The 14,392-nt window shown below is 42.4% G+C and overlaps 1 protein-coding gene across 1 annotated transcript in view; it reads left to right on the top strand.

Annotated features, from left to right (window-relative positions):
- The window catches only part of dym (dymeclin), a 67,086-nt gene that overhangs the window by 14,274 nt on the left and 38,420 nt on the right, over positions 1-14,392 (top strand). Inside the window, exons 9-13 of the mRNA XM_059358248.1 lie at positions 11,042-11,227; positions 11,340-11,518; positions 12,864-12,989; positions 13,135-13,248; positions 13,379-13,473. Coding sequence (XP_059214231.1) covers positions 11,042-11,227; positions 11,340-11,518; positions 12,864-12,989; positions 13,135-13,248; positions 13,379-13,473 — 700 coding nt within the window. The remainder of the gene's footprint in view (positions 1-11,041; positions 11,228-11,339; positions 11,519-12,863; positions 12,990-13,134; positions 13,249-13,378; positions 13,474-14,392) is intronic.

Below are 14,392 nucleotides of genomic sequence, written 5' to 3'. Positions count from 1 at the left end.
GTGCTGCACCTATGCTGCTGTACGAAGCATTGGCTTTCATTTACTAATTGTAGCATCCATCATCTGACTAAGTATCAATAACATGCTTAGTATTCTACAAATTAGATTTTTTTTTATGGGAAAATGAATTAAATGGTTTTTATCTCTATATTTCTTTAAAAGCAAACAATTATGGTGGTGTTGGACAATCAATGTAATCTGTGTGTAATTATTATATTATATATAATATATGCTTAAACACCGTGTATTACCATTAACACTGACTAGAGCAGCAAGCCTAATGTCTTTGAATGACCCCAAGTCACATATTATGACTTTGGTGTGGACATGATGAGCTGTTGAATCAGGTGTGAATTTCTTTTTTTCTTTTCTTTTAAGTTTCATTTGAATAATGACATAAAATAGTAATAATGTCAACCTGATATTGAGTAAGAGAAATATACACTTTTTCCTCCCCCCTTAGATATATTGCGGACGCCTTAATGGGTGTTCCGTCTAATTCATTATTTGACCATTTTTTACCATTTTGTACTTTGTTGCGATGATGTTGCTACATCCCCCACATCAAAATGAAACTGCAGAGTAGAAATCTCTTTAGAAATGATACGAACGATGGTCACAGTACAAAAATAAGAGCCAGACAGAAAAAAGAAGAGAGTGCCAGTTTTTTTCCTTTATTTCTCGGAGCCAAGGAGTGAAAAACATGATTAATCTGAGAAATGAAAGTGCGAGCCATGCTGACAGTCATGACAGCGTGGATGAAAGTGATGAGTCAAATATGAACAGAGTATTTGTGTATCTGACTGGTAATGTGCTCTGAGTGTGTGTGTTGAATGCATGTTTGTTTGAGTGTGAGAATAGGGCCGGGTTTCCCCCGCAGATAAATGCTCTTTGTCGGTTGTTGGTGGCAGATTCCTATCAGTGAGCCATCAGCATTCAACCCAGCCTGTCTGTCTGTGGCCAGTGATCGGCCCGATGAGTTATGGTGCCCTGTCCTGTTCTGTAATCCCCTAGAGCCTGTCTGTCTGCAGCCGCCTCCCTTATACACACACGCACAGACCAACAAAGACACAAGCGCTCTTATACTCAGAGCTCAGAAACAACACTTGTTTTCTTTCTCCGTCTCTCTGTCTCGTACATGCACACAGTCATCAGGGATTGTCAGAGCACTCATTTTAATTTGAATGTTGAAAATGGCCGTATGCATGGGTGTTTTTTGATAGTACCAGTTGAATTTCTTTCAGCATGAGCAAATATTCAGCTAGTTACAAGGGAACTACACCAATTTTACATATTAAGGTCAGTTGATGGGGCATGATTAGTATTTTAACACCTGTGAAAATAGTTGTAGAATGTCCTCTGTGGCTCCGGAGGAGCTTTTTCATGCCTGTAGAAAATCACCCCTATGATATTATTACATTTATCTCTGCAGAAAGCCTGTGTAACAAACTGGGCTTTTACCAGGCAATGAAGGTTCATGGGACTATCATGACACATGAAACAGATACACAGGGAAGGCAGTGATAAAGCCATATGTTGCACAAATTAGAAATATGAAGAATGTAACTACATAAAAGTGTTGGATAAACCTGCAGGTATCACCATAAAAATGATTCATACCAAATAAAGAACTGGACTTTTCACACAACTTGACCAATTCGCCCGATGTGGATGCAATCAACATTACAAATTACCTATTTTTTCGATTTACTTTACTCTTTTTTTCCTATTGAAAATATGCACATAGATGCAAATAGATGCTAAATTCAGCTACTAGTTTCAACCTATTGGGTCAATCTATACCAGAGTACATTGTAATTGCATGCCAAGTCAAGTTGTTTAATGTAACACTTTAAATAACCTCAACATTATTATCGTTTGATCCATGTCTGCTGCAGCTTCTCTGGGTTTTTATTTCAATTTCCCCCTGCTATATACTACCATTTTAGTGACTCAAAAGTAGCACATTTTTTTCTTGATTTAATCACTTGGAACTGTCGTAAACAGCACAAATAACATGCATTTGTGCATTGTTGGTAGTTGCCTCCAGTTTCCTGCCCTCCATCTGGAAAGTGCACTGACGTATGACATCATATGCAGAAAGCTATTGGTTGTATTACGGGAAATGTAGGATCCAACCCATATTAAGGACTAAAAGTAATTATTTTGTCAACTTTTCTTTAAATCTGTCTCTTGTTATTCTGTTATTCTGCTTATCTGTTGCATATTGCTGTTCAACACAAATTCAATAGAGGGCCTCTTTGAAGGAGCATACCAGCATTTTTTAACCTGTTTACTACAAATCATTAGGTATCCATTACTGAAAATAAATGTTTGATCCTTGAAGCATGCTTGAGTTGTGCCATCCATCTTTAATGTACATTATGTCGTGTATTATCTTTCTGACAGTCACATTATTATTGCTGTACAATGTCATTTTGACGAAAAAGGAGTCCTGAGTTTTATTCATTTATTTTGATGCCACACAGAAATGAGTGGAAACTGAAGGCTGCCTGGAACTGTAGTTATAAAAAAATGCATTACACACATTAAACTACCTGTATTAAATGTGAACTTTGGAGTTAAGGACCTAAACCTTTCAAACTTACTCTATAGGGTCTTTAAATCTACATGCAGTTTTCTGGATGACTGTCTGTACGTCCCCTTGCTTATTAAATAAATCAGGTTCCTCATGTTAGTACTGTGTAACATAATTCTTGCCTACCCACTCACATTCATAGACGTCTAGATTTTTCCCCAGAAACGAGCTCTGGTCATTGGCAAAGCAAAGCAGTGCTTCATTTCCGTCGCCATGTTAATGTGTGGGTGGATAGGATGTCTCTTCCTCTCTTGCTTTTACACACTCTGCTTTCTGAGTCTGAGAGTCTGCAGGGGGATTATCGCCCAGACTGGCAACTCACAACCTCTCCTCTCCTCTCCTCTCCTCTCCTCTCTTCTCTTCTCTTCTCTTCTCTTCTCTTCTCTCCTCTTCTCTTCTCTTCTCTTCTCTTCTCTTCTCTTCTCTTCTCTTCTCTTCTCTTCTCTTCTCTTCTCTTCTCTTCTCTTCTCTTCTCTTCTCTTCTCTTCTCTTCTCTTCTCCTCTCCTCTCCCTGGCTAGACTACTCTTACTCTTTTCTACTCTCCTCTCCACAATTTTACTCCATTCTATTTGATTCCTATCTACACTCCTCTATCAACTTGACTTGTCTTTATGAAATTCTTACTGCTCCACTCTGTGTTCCGCTCCATAATTCTACTCTAGTTTACTTTATTGTACTTGATACTATGTTCCTCTACTCTACTCCACATTCAGCTCCTCTCCGGTACTCTACTCTACTCTATTTTTACTCGTCTCTACTCTACTCTACTCTACTCTACTCTATTCCTTATGATCTATACCTTAGTCTACTCTACTCTACTCTACTCTACTCTACTCTACTCTACTCCACTCCACTCTACATTCTGCTCCTCTCCGTTACTCTGCTCTATTCTTACTTGTCTCTACTCCACTCTACATTAATCTTCACACTATTCTACTGTACTCTACTCTTTTCAACTTGACTTAATTCTATTTAACTAGTCTATGTTCCTTTCTGCTACACTACACTCTACTGTACTCTCCATTATTCTCCTCTACTGAACTTTACTTGATTCTACTTAAATGTTCCTCTACTCTACTCTACTCTACTCTACTCTACTCTACTCTACGATTCTACTTCATTAGTCTACTATGTTCCTCTACTCTACGTGACGTGACGTGACGTGACTCTACTCCACTGTGTTTTACTCTACTCTACATTCCCTCCTCACTACTTTTACTGTACTCTTCTACAGTCTACAGTCCATCCATCCATCCATCCATCCATTTTCCCCCGCTTATCCAGGGCCGGGTCGTGGGGGCAGCAGGCTAAGCAGGGCATTCCAGACGTCCCTCTCCCCAGCCACAATGTCCAGCTCCTCCTGGGGGACCCCGAGGCGTTCCCAGGCCAGGCAAGAGATATAGTTCCTCCACCATGTTCTGGGTCCTTTCAACGTGAAGGAGCAGCGGCTCTACTCCGAGCTCCCTCCAGATGTCTGAGCTCTTCACCCTCTCTCTACGGAGGAAGTTCATTTCAGCTGCTTGTATCTGCGATCTTGTTCTTTCGGTCACTACCCAAAGCTCATGACCATAGGTGAGGGTTGGAAGCACCTGTAAATTGAGAGCTTTGCCTTCCAGCTCAGCCCCTTATTCACCACAACGGTCCGGTACAAAGCCTGCATCACTGCTGACGCTGCACCAAACCGCCTGTCCATCTCACGCTCTGTTCTACCCTCACTCGTGAACAAGACCTCGAGATACTTGAACTCCTTCACTTGAGGCAGTACCTCTCTCCCCACCCAGTGGGGGCAGTCCACCGCTTTCCGGCAGAGAATCATGGCCTCAGACTTGGAGGTGCTGACTCTCATCCCAACCGCTTCGCACTCGGCTGCAAACCGTCCCAGTGAGTGCTGGAGGTCCCGGTCTGATGAAGCCAAAAGAACTACGTCATCTGCAAAAAGCAGAGATGCAATTCTTAGGTTACCAAACTGGATCCCTACCTCCCCCGGCGATCCTGTCCATGAAGACCACGAACAGAATCTGAGACAAGGGGCAACCCTTGCGGAGACCAACACCCACCAGGAACGTGTTTGACGTTGTGCAGAGTATGCGGACACAGCTCTCACTTTGGTTATATAGGGACCGAGCCCGGTACCCCATATTCCCGCAGTACCCCCCACAAGACTCCCCAAGGGACACGGTCGTAGGCCTTCTCCAAGTCCACAAAACACATGTAGACTGGATGAGAAAACTCCCATGACCCCTCCAGAAGTCTCACAAGGGTAAAGAGCTGGTCCAACAGTTTTCCAGAACCTCTTTGAGGCTGACCGAAAGTCCTCCTCCATGGCCTCCCCGAATTCCTCCCATACCCGAGCTTTTGCTTCAGTTACTGCTGCAGCTGCAGCCCTTCTGGCCGAACGGTACCTGCTTCCGGAGACCCCTCAGCCAACCAAGACCGAAAGGCCTCCTTCAGCTTGACGGCACCGACCTTCAGACCACAGCTCCTACCAGCCGCATCAACAATTGAGGCTTTGAACATGGCCCATTTGGACTCCATGTCCCCAGCCTCACCGGGATGATGGAGGAATTCTTCCGGAGGTGTGAGTTTAAGACCCTGCAGACAGGGGCCTCCGCTAGACGTTCCCAGTTCACCCTCACTACATGTTTGGGTTTGCCAGGTCTGTCCAGCGGCCTCCCCCGCCACCTGATCCAACTCACCACCAGGTGGTGATCAGTTGACAGCTCTGCTCCTCTCTTCACCCGAGTGTCCAGAACATGCGACCGCAGATCTGATGATATGATAATAATCATCGATCTTTGGCCTAGAGTGCTCTGGTACCAGGTACACTTATGAGCAACTCTATGTTCGAACATGGTGTTTGTTATGGAAAAACTGTGACTAGCACAGAAGTCCAATAACAAAACACCACTCAGGTTCAGATCGGGCAGGCCATTCCCCCCACCCTGGGCAACTCCGGAAAAGGAGCCTCTCTCCAGGAGTTTGGTTCCAGAGCCCACGCTATGCGTGGAGGTGAGCCCAACTCTTTCTAGCTGGTAACGCTCCACCTCCCGCACGAGCCCGGGCTCCTTCCCTGCCAGCGAGGGTGACGTTCCACGCCCCCAGAGCTAGCCGCTGAAGCTGGGGGTCAGCACGCCCAGGTACCCGCCTTTGCCTGCTGCCCGGCTCACACTGCACCCAACCCCTATGCCCTACTCTGCGGGGGGTGGGCCCACAGGTCGGCGGATCCATGTGGCTTTTTCGGGCTGAGCCCGGCTGGGCCCCATGGACAAAAGCCCGGCCACCAGACGCTCGCCTGCGTGCTCCCCTCCCAGGTCTGGCTCGTGGAGGGGGCCCCGGGTTACCCGTGCCGGGCGAGGTACACCGTTGTTGTTGAATCTGATTCATAGGGGTCTTTTGAATTGCTCTTAGTCTGGCCCCTCCTCTGAGACCACTGCCTTGGGAGACCCTACCAGGAGCTATTGCTCCCGACAACACAGCTCCCAGGATCACTGGAGCACACAAACACCTCCACCGTGATAAGGTGGCGATTCTTGAGGGAGACAGTCTACAGTCCCCTCCACTATTTTATTATATTCTACTTTACTCTAATCCACTCTATGTTCCACTCCTATTTTACTATTTTACTCTATTCAACTTGACTTGACTCGACTCTACTGAAATCCAACCCCACTCTTCACATTGCTTATAGTCTATGGGAGACTTATCTACTTATAACGGTTAGATGACAGATGGTTATTTACATGTATGTGGGTTAGGTCGTCATTATGATAGCACACTTAACATAAAATGTGCAGGTCACACTGGGAAAGAAGATTCATTTTTAGCCCTAGCTTTTTGTTATTATTTAGATAATTTGCTACAAAATCATTGTAACTCTGTGGAATGTTTTCATATGTTGTGTATGTTTTTGTTAGAAGGGTTTTGGATTGGGCTCGGATGAAAGAGCTTTGAACACATATTTTCATTTGTGTGAGACTATCTAAATAATGTGTTTGTTTATCGTCTGTACACCATGTTTCCCCATGTGCATTTTTGGATAATCATGAGTTTGGCGTACTTGTGTGTGGGTGTGTGCGTGGGTGTGTGTGTGTATCTGCGTACTTGGCCAAGGCATTGGCCTGAAGCCCTGATGTCATATTTCATTCACTGTTATGCAAGTAAATAAGTAAGTAGCACATTCTGTCTGTCCCTATTCACCAGGCGTTCTCATTGCCGTCTGCACTGAAGACTTTGTTCTCAGCTGCAACTATACAAGCAAATATTTCCCACCTCAGCTCCCTTCTGTACACAAGTAAACTGAAAATGCAGACTTGTAACTTGTTTCACAGAAATCAGTATCCGTCTTATAATCCCATGTCCAGGCCCTACCACATAGTCTTGTTTTTTTTTTTTTAAATCCTAGGTAGGCTCGGATTAGCTTTAGAAATTTAAGTTATTACGTGTACCAAGGAGGTTATGTTTTCGGTTTCATTTTTGTTTGTCAGCAGTATTACTGAAAAAAACGTTTTGCCTGATTTTTATTATCAAAGTTTTTGGAGGGGTTCAGCATTCATGTACCATTTATTTTTTGGGCTGGATCTGAATCACGAGGCTGATACATGAATCATTTTAACTTTTGTTAACATTTCAAGTAAGGGCTTGGCCTTGGGCGAGGCATAGTTTACTCTGTTTCTTATTTCTAACAATCATCTGGCTTCATCTATTTTTCTCTACATCATATTGAAATAGGACTAAATACATTTAGCCTTTATCTATCATGGTAATATGACTGGTAAAGGCTAGACGAGGGATGCCTTTTGTTAATGTAAATGTGTTCTGACTGATGTAACATCCCTCAAATAGTAACTTAATTCAGACTGAAAAATGAAGTACTGTAGCACTTTATAAGGACAGTAAGGTAATGATATTCCCCCAATCAACAGTGTAATAACAGCGGCATCATTAAGTACCTCACTGGAGTGTGTGTGTGTGTGTGTGTGTGTGTGTGTGTGTGTGTGTGTGTGTGTGTGTGTGTGTGTGTGTGTGTGTGTGTGTGTGTGTGTGTGTGTGTGTGTGTGCGCGTGCGCGTGCGCGTGCGCGTGCGCGTGTGCGTGTGCGTGTGTATGTTAGTGTGTGTGTTATGATACCCATGATATGAATCTGTATTTGTTACAGGGGTCACTGCCAGGTGAAGTAGATGTCAGGGGGAAGATGTGGATTTAGAGGGATGGTTTTCAGCCTCCCTCTGAATATTTGGAAAGACTTGACTAGATATTTGATTGTGTGATGATATGTTGGTTTGAATTTAGAAGTTGACTTTTTGCCAGCAGTCGTGTCTGATGGTGGTGGTCATTATGTAAGCCTACACACAGGCTTCTGTCCTAAAACCAAGGCTTATTTTCTGTCTCTTCCTCTCATTTTTTGCTGCAAAAACTTGTATTATGTGCTGTTTTTAAGCCTGGATTTTAATAGGCATTTACAGTGTATAAATATCATAATGAGACCAGTAGAGATTTATAGGTTGTGAAGAGTTCTCTGAGATGTTGTGAAAACAGGCTCAAGTAAAGTCAGACTTTGTGGGTGCAATTGTGTTGCGTGTCTCACACTAGGATGCCTTCACTGCCCCTCAGTCCTGAAGCCCAGATTCTGATTTCAGTGTGCCAGCCTCTGTGTCCGTGTGTGACCTTCTCTTTTCCTCACTTTCCCCTTCCCTTTCCTCCTCTTCATGTCCTCCTCCTCCTCTTTTTCCACTGGGCGACTGGCCAGGGCCGGAGCAGGCCTAAGCAGTGTAGCATTATTGGGTTTATGTGGTGGGCAGGCAGACAGGCAGAGGGAACCGAGCCAGACGGATAACAAACAGCACCCACTAAGGTAAAATAGAGCTCTGTGAATGTGTGTGTGAGAGTGCAGGAAATGTGGCTGCCAGACCGGGCTCTCTGACACTGTTGGGCTAGTCACTGTGGTGCCAGTGATGAGATGAACAGGGCTCCGTCACAACTTGGCCCTCTCTTTCAAGATCTTGTTTTCACTCACACTTCTGCTTCTGAGCTGTAGAAGGACAGAAGAGTATCGTGCGTGGAAAGAGACAAATTATGTAATTTCCCTCCTGGGTATTTCTTTTTATTGCGGATGTGTTTGTCCTTTTTCCGTAAATATAAACAAATTAATTCCCCTCCTGACTGGAATTGCATGCATACACAAAGTCAGACTGAGTGTTGATGTAGCTCTTTACTAGCTGTTAGTGAATTTAGAGGCAAACCAACATGTAAACCATTGACATTACTAAGAACTTTAAACAGTCACAAGTTGTTGGGAAGAAACCCCCAGGCCGAGCGGGTATTTTGTCATGTGTAATTGATGAAGACCCTGTGAGGTTGAAACCAGTCAAAGTTTTAAACAGTCACAAGTTGTTCCTTTGTTCTGTCTCCTTCCTTTCCAAACAGAACCAGGAGAGAACACTGGGATGTGACCTCACATTTTCTCCTTGAGTTAATCTTTTAATGGAGCAGGACGACTGTGTACATGAAGCATTTCGCCCCTAAAATGTTTCAGAGCAATGTTCTCTTGACTTAAATCTGTTTTGGTTCGGTAACCAAGTGAGCTGATGATGTAAATGCGTAATAGCTGGATGGCTCAGGATGACTTAATGACATTACTCTAACATCAAGGAGAGTGTGGTGCAAATTCAGATTAATTGATCTGCTCTTCCATCCTTCGCCACTAGATGGCAACAAATCTACTGGGCATCTCCTCAAATTCAGTAGCTTGGACCAGCAACACACTCACGCTCTCTCCCACTGGTGCTTGGTTCGTGCATTCTGTGTGGCTAGACGTGCAGGAGCCAGAGACTGTCATCTGTGTACCTTGGTGTTCATGCTTCCCGTGCTTCTCATGACGCCTGAAAGCACCAGCACTTCTGTGGCTCTGTAGGAAATTTAGCTCCCTCACATCCCCCATCAAGAAAAAAACCAACCCCACACCAGTTGGCCAGTAGTTCCAGTTTCTTTTTGTTCTGTGGCGCCGTCTTTGTTGTTTCAAATTTCAGGTGCCGCAAACCAGCGTGACTCCATTGTGCCCTTTTTGGCCCTTGATTACATCAGTCTGGCTGCACATACTCTTTTGCATTCACTTTCCTATGAAGCGTAAATCAGTTAAAAGCTGAAGCAAGTTGTGGGAATTCTTTTCTATAAAAAGGTTGACACACACAACCTGACTGCTCTTCATTACTGGGTTCTGAACAAATCCATCCACTCATCTGTTGTACTGAAACAGAAAGCTGCAGTACTGAGCCCAGCCTTCTGTGCTGAAATCCAACCTGGAGATCACCAGGGGAGCTGTTCTAGAATAGACATGAAGTATTTTTTCTGCACATAAAACAGCTACAATCAATATTTTTCAACATTTTAACTCAGTATAACATTGTTATTGCTTTTGACTGTAGGATTGCGCCAATTGACAATCGGATCATATTTATCGATGACAGAAGAGATTATCAACATTTATTTTGTGATATTAAGCTGATTTTAACTAATTTACAATCACAACCTGGATGTTATAAAATAATCTCTAGAATCTGTGCCCTACTGTGCATTTAGAAATGTTTTTGTTGGAGCAACCACTGAGTTAATCAAATCGCTTAATAATCGCGAGTGACTAGTGAACTTTAAGTCCTTAAAAAACAGTTTTCTGTCTGTTTTTCCATGAATCTGACACCCTGCATCTTTTTTCTCCATATGCCTGCTCACTAAAACATTTCTATGCACTCCACAAGTGAAGTTAACGTTTAGGATATGATTTGGATTCATAATTATGTTCAATTTAAAAATTATGCTGTGATGTTGTCGTACCAAACACAGTCGCACTGACTTTTAAAAAGGGAGCTTTTGTTTAAATAGAGGAATCATTGCTATTAATCATTTTTAAGGCTTAAAATTTTATTTTTTTTAAACCCTCTTCTACTGTACACTTGCCGCCCCCTGACTATCAGCAATTTTGAGTAGCTACAATTGGACAATTGGATAGTAGAGTGACCACTGATTGGAAGTTCGGTGGTTCGATCCCTGACCATGTCGAAGTACCCTTGGGCAAGACACTGGACCCCCATTCATCAGTGTGTGAATGAATTCCTGACAGTGGCAGGTGACACCATGTAGGGTAGCCTCGGCCACCAGTGCATAATGGTGTGTGAATGGGTGAATGTGCTCTGTCTGTAGTGTTAAAGCGCTTTGAGTGTTATACAAGTGCAGTCCATTTACAGTTTACCATTTATGACATAAAAATAGAAATAGCCCAGTCTGAATGTGACATACACTGGCAAAAAAGACCAAAATTAGCAAAAATAAATGAGCCCACTAAAATACAAGTCATATATAATGATATAGAAAAAAGTACTAGAAAGAAACATGTGTTTTGTATGTGTTTTGTGTATATTTTCTTATCTGTGAGTGTCTGTGTGTCTCCAGGTGGGCTGTGGAGCGTCTTTACGTTGGGTGGAGCTGGCAGCAAAGCCGGCATCGACCAGGAACACAACCCCTTACCTTTGTCCAATCAGAGCCTGCTGTTACTGCTGGTCCTAGCCAATCTGACGGACGGGCCTGACTGGCCCAACCCCTACCGCCAGGCTATCACTTGTTTCAGAAACACACAAGGTGACATATATGTTTATTTTTATCCGCTATACATACATTATTTGAGAGTGCATGACCGAGGGTAATGAAGTAAAAATAATAATCCTGTTAATATTTACTTCCACCCATGTAGACACGTCGTCGCTGTCTGTGGAGCATCCTCACACTTTCCAGATCAATTTCAACAGTCTGTACACAGCGCTGTGTGAGCAGCAGCGCTCTGACCAGGCCACTCTTCTACTGTACACCCTCCTTCACCAGAACGCCAACATGAGGACATACATGCTGTCCAGAACTGACATGGACAATCTGGTGGGTAGGATAGTAATCCAGACAGTTGTTAAGTACACACATGCATGCATATTTATTATTCCTGTCTCACTCGGATGTTTTTTGTGTGGTTTATTTACAATGCAAGAGAAAAGAACACTATGTGATTGGGTAATCCTTATCAAAACACATTATGCAGTCCTTCCTTATACACATGGGTATGGCCATGAAATCGTTTCATCTCAGAACAATGCTATGGCTCAGTAAACAGCGAGGATGTATGCAGTGGCAGCTGGTGCTGTTCTGTCCATGTGGGACAGTGCCAGTTTTTCCTTACAGCAGAGAGAATGTACTGAGGCATTTAGTGAATGAAAATCAATCTTTAGCTCAGCATGTCAGATGGTATCACATATGAGCATGGACGACGGTCACATATGAGGCTCTTTCACGTAGTGTAACACTAAATAATTTGGTTTTATTGGATAGAAGTGGCAGTAGGAGTTAAATGAGACCTAAAAAGGAGGCTTAAAAAGACTTGGCATCTAAACTAATCTCAACAGAAAATTCATGACAATCGCCAAGGAAATTACTTTAATTTAATCATATTTTGAAACTGCAGGTGAATTAAATTAGTTCATGCCCATCAGAATGATCTGTCTGTGTTTTCCCTATTTATAGCTGCTATAATAAAATATCGCCATTAGTAGATCTAAATTGAGCTTATTATGTAGGGGGGCTACTAATGAGTCTAGCCACAATAAAGCACTGCTGCACACCAGTGTAATGAGCTAACGGTGCATCCGTGTGGGTTCATCACTCACCATGCTAGCTACTAACTGCTTTTACTCTGACAGTGAGATTCTGAGAATTAAATCTTTTGCACAGTGTTGTCATTAGCGGTTCGCTTTAACCATCTGTTTTGCTGAACATCACATCTGCCTCCACCTATAGCTTAGCAGCCCTGAATTACTAAATAATGTAAATATCTCCACAATGAGCCTCTGCAGTGCTGCTTTTACTGTTAAATTGTCTTTTTTCACTTGGTACTCAGTTTGCACCACAGGTAGTTAGGCTACTATAGGAACAGGGCTTTATGTACTGCAAGTATCATATGATTGTGTTTGGCTGGTTGATAGATTAAGCTTCAACAAAGGCCAACAAAAGCTTGCTTTCACTGAACAGAATAATACAAATAATACATTTTTGATTGCGTATACAGTAGAACAGATTTTCAGCTTTTCTGTTGCCAGATTGATATGTACTTTCCCCCCCCCTCAGGCTATTTGATTGTGAAGTCTTATAATGAGGATTCAAGGAATACCATTTCTGCGACTACACCTACACACTCACTTAGCCCTTCCCTCTGCTCTCCCACTCTTCCTTTCAGGTGTTGCCCATCCTTGAGATCCTTTACCACGTGGAGGACAGGAATTCTCATCATGTCTACATGGCCCTCATTATCCTCCTCATCCTTACAGAGGACGATGCCTTCAATCGCTCCATCCACGAGGTGGTAGGTAGACAAAGTTTAATGCACATGCTTCATATTTCACATATTGCCACTGCAGCCTTCCTTTACTTGCAATCATAAATAATTCCTGATGTTTTCAGCATCGCATCTCAAATGGCTCGGTTCTGTGTTTGGCTCCCTCTTGCAGGTATTGAAGAACATCTCATGGTACACGGAGAGAACATTGACAGAGATCTCACTTGGCAGTTTGCTTATCTTGGTGGTCATCCGCACCATCCAATTCAACATGACCCGGACAAGAGTAGGTTTAACACATATCCAAACAAGCATATTATGCTATGCTTGATGGAACTGTATATATCGACATAGCAGAATCATTTACACTTTAACCTCAAGTAACGCGTATGTTTTTATATGTGCATCCTCTGCAGGATAAGTACCTCCACACCAACTGTCTTGCTGCACTCGCCAACATGTCAGCCCAGTTCCGTTGTCTGCACCAGTACGCTGCCCAGCGCATCATCAGGTGAGAACATGCTGCTGATTTTCCCACATGTCCTGGTAGATCTGGAAAAAAGATGATCATTTTTTACAGCCATGGAAAACCCATGGAAAGTGAGAGAAAAAGTTAAATGTTTTTCCGCATTTTCCCATTTTCCTGTAGCTTAGAATGAGCTTTAATGCCTTCTATCAGAGCTTCCCAAAACAGATAACACGTCCATCTGAAACTGTTCAGGATCATATTAATGATAAAATAACATTTCATAGTAGTTTATAATAGTGTATTATGTTATAATGTAGCTACTTTCTTCCATCCTTCAGATTTCTATGCAATCTATTCCAACTCTCATCTTATTTGAGTAAATTTCTGCTTTGTGAAGTTGTTAAATACTGAGACAAAGTTACCAGCTTACCAGCAGTTGTCTTTAGTTGTTAAATCAGAATCTGGATCTTGACCTTTATATCTTTATGTCCTCCAACTAGAGACGTATGTTATGGATAAAATCCTTTGTACATCTGATTTCATTTCACCAATGAATATTTTTATATAATAAACTAAGGAATTGTTAATGGATAAAATGACCAGACAGGGGTGACTGAATTACCACAAAATAAATATACAGATTCTCTTCATTACAAGGATCCAAAATGTATATAAAAATCCAATATTGCCTTAAAACAGTCCTGCTATTTGACATTTTCTGTATTTTTATCAATGGTCGATTTTAAGGTCATTATTTTGATTAAGTTTGCGATTGAAAAGTTTGTTTCTTTGTTTGTTTTTTAGCACTCACAGCTACAGAGTCTTGATTTGTAAAGATCAACAAATCATTCGTTTTTTGCCCCAACAACTATCATTTACATTTTCAATTTCTGTTTAGAAAGACAGGCTGCATGATATCAAATTTGATATGACTTTTATGACCCCTACTAACTTTAAACTG

Source organism: Centropristis striata, chromosome 19 (genome assembly GCF_030273125.1).
Source record: "Centropristis striata isolate RG_2023a ecotype Rhode Island chromosome 19, C.striata_1.0, whole genome shotgun sequence".
Lineage (NCBI taxonomy): Eukaryota > Metazoa > Chordata > Actinopteri > Perciformes > Serranidae > Centropristis > Centropristis striata.
The sequence above is the reverse complement of the archived record's forward strand: the minus strand, read 5'-3'. Positions and strand labels throughout refer to the sequence as shown.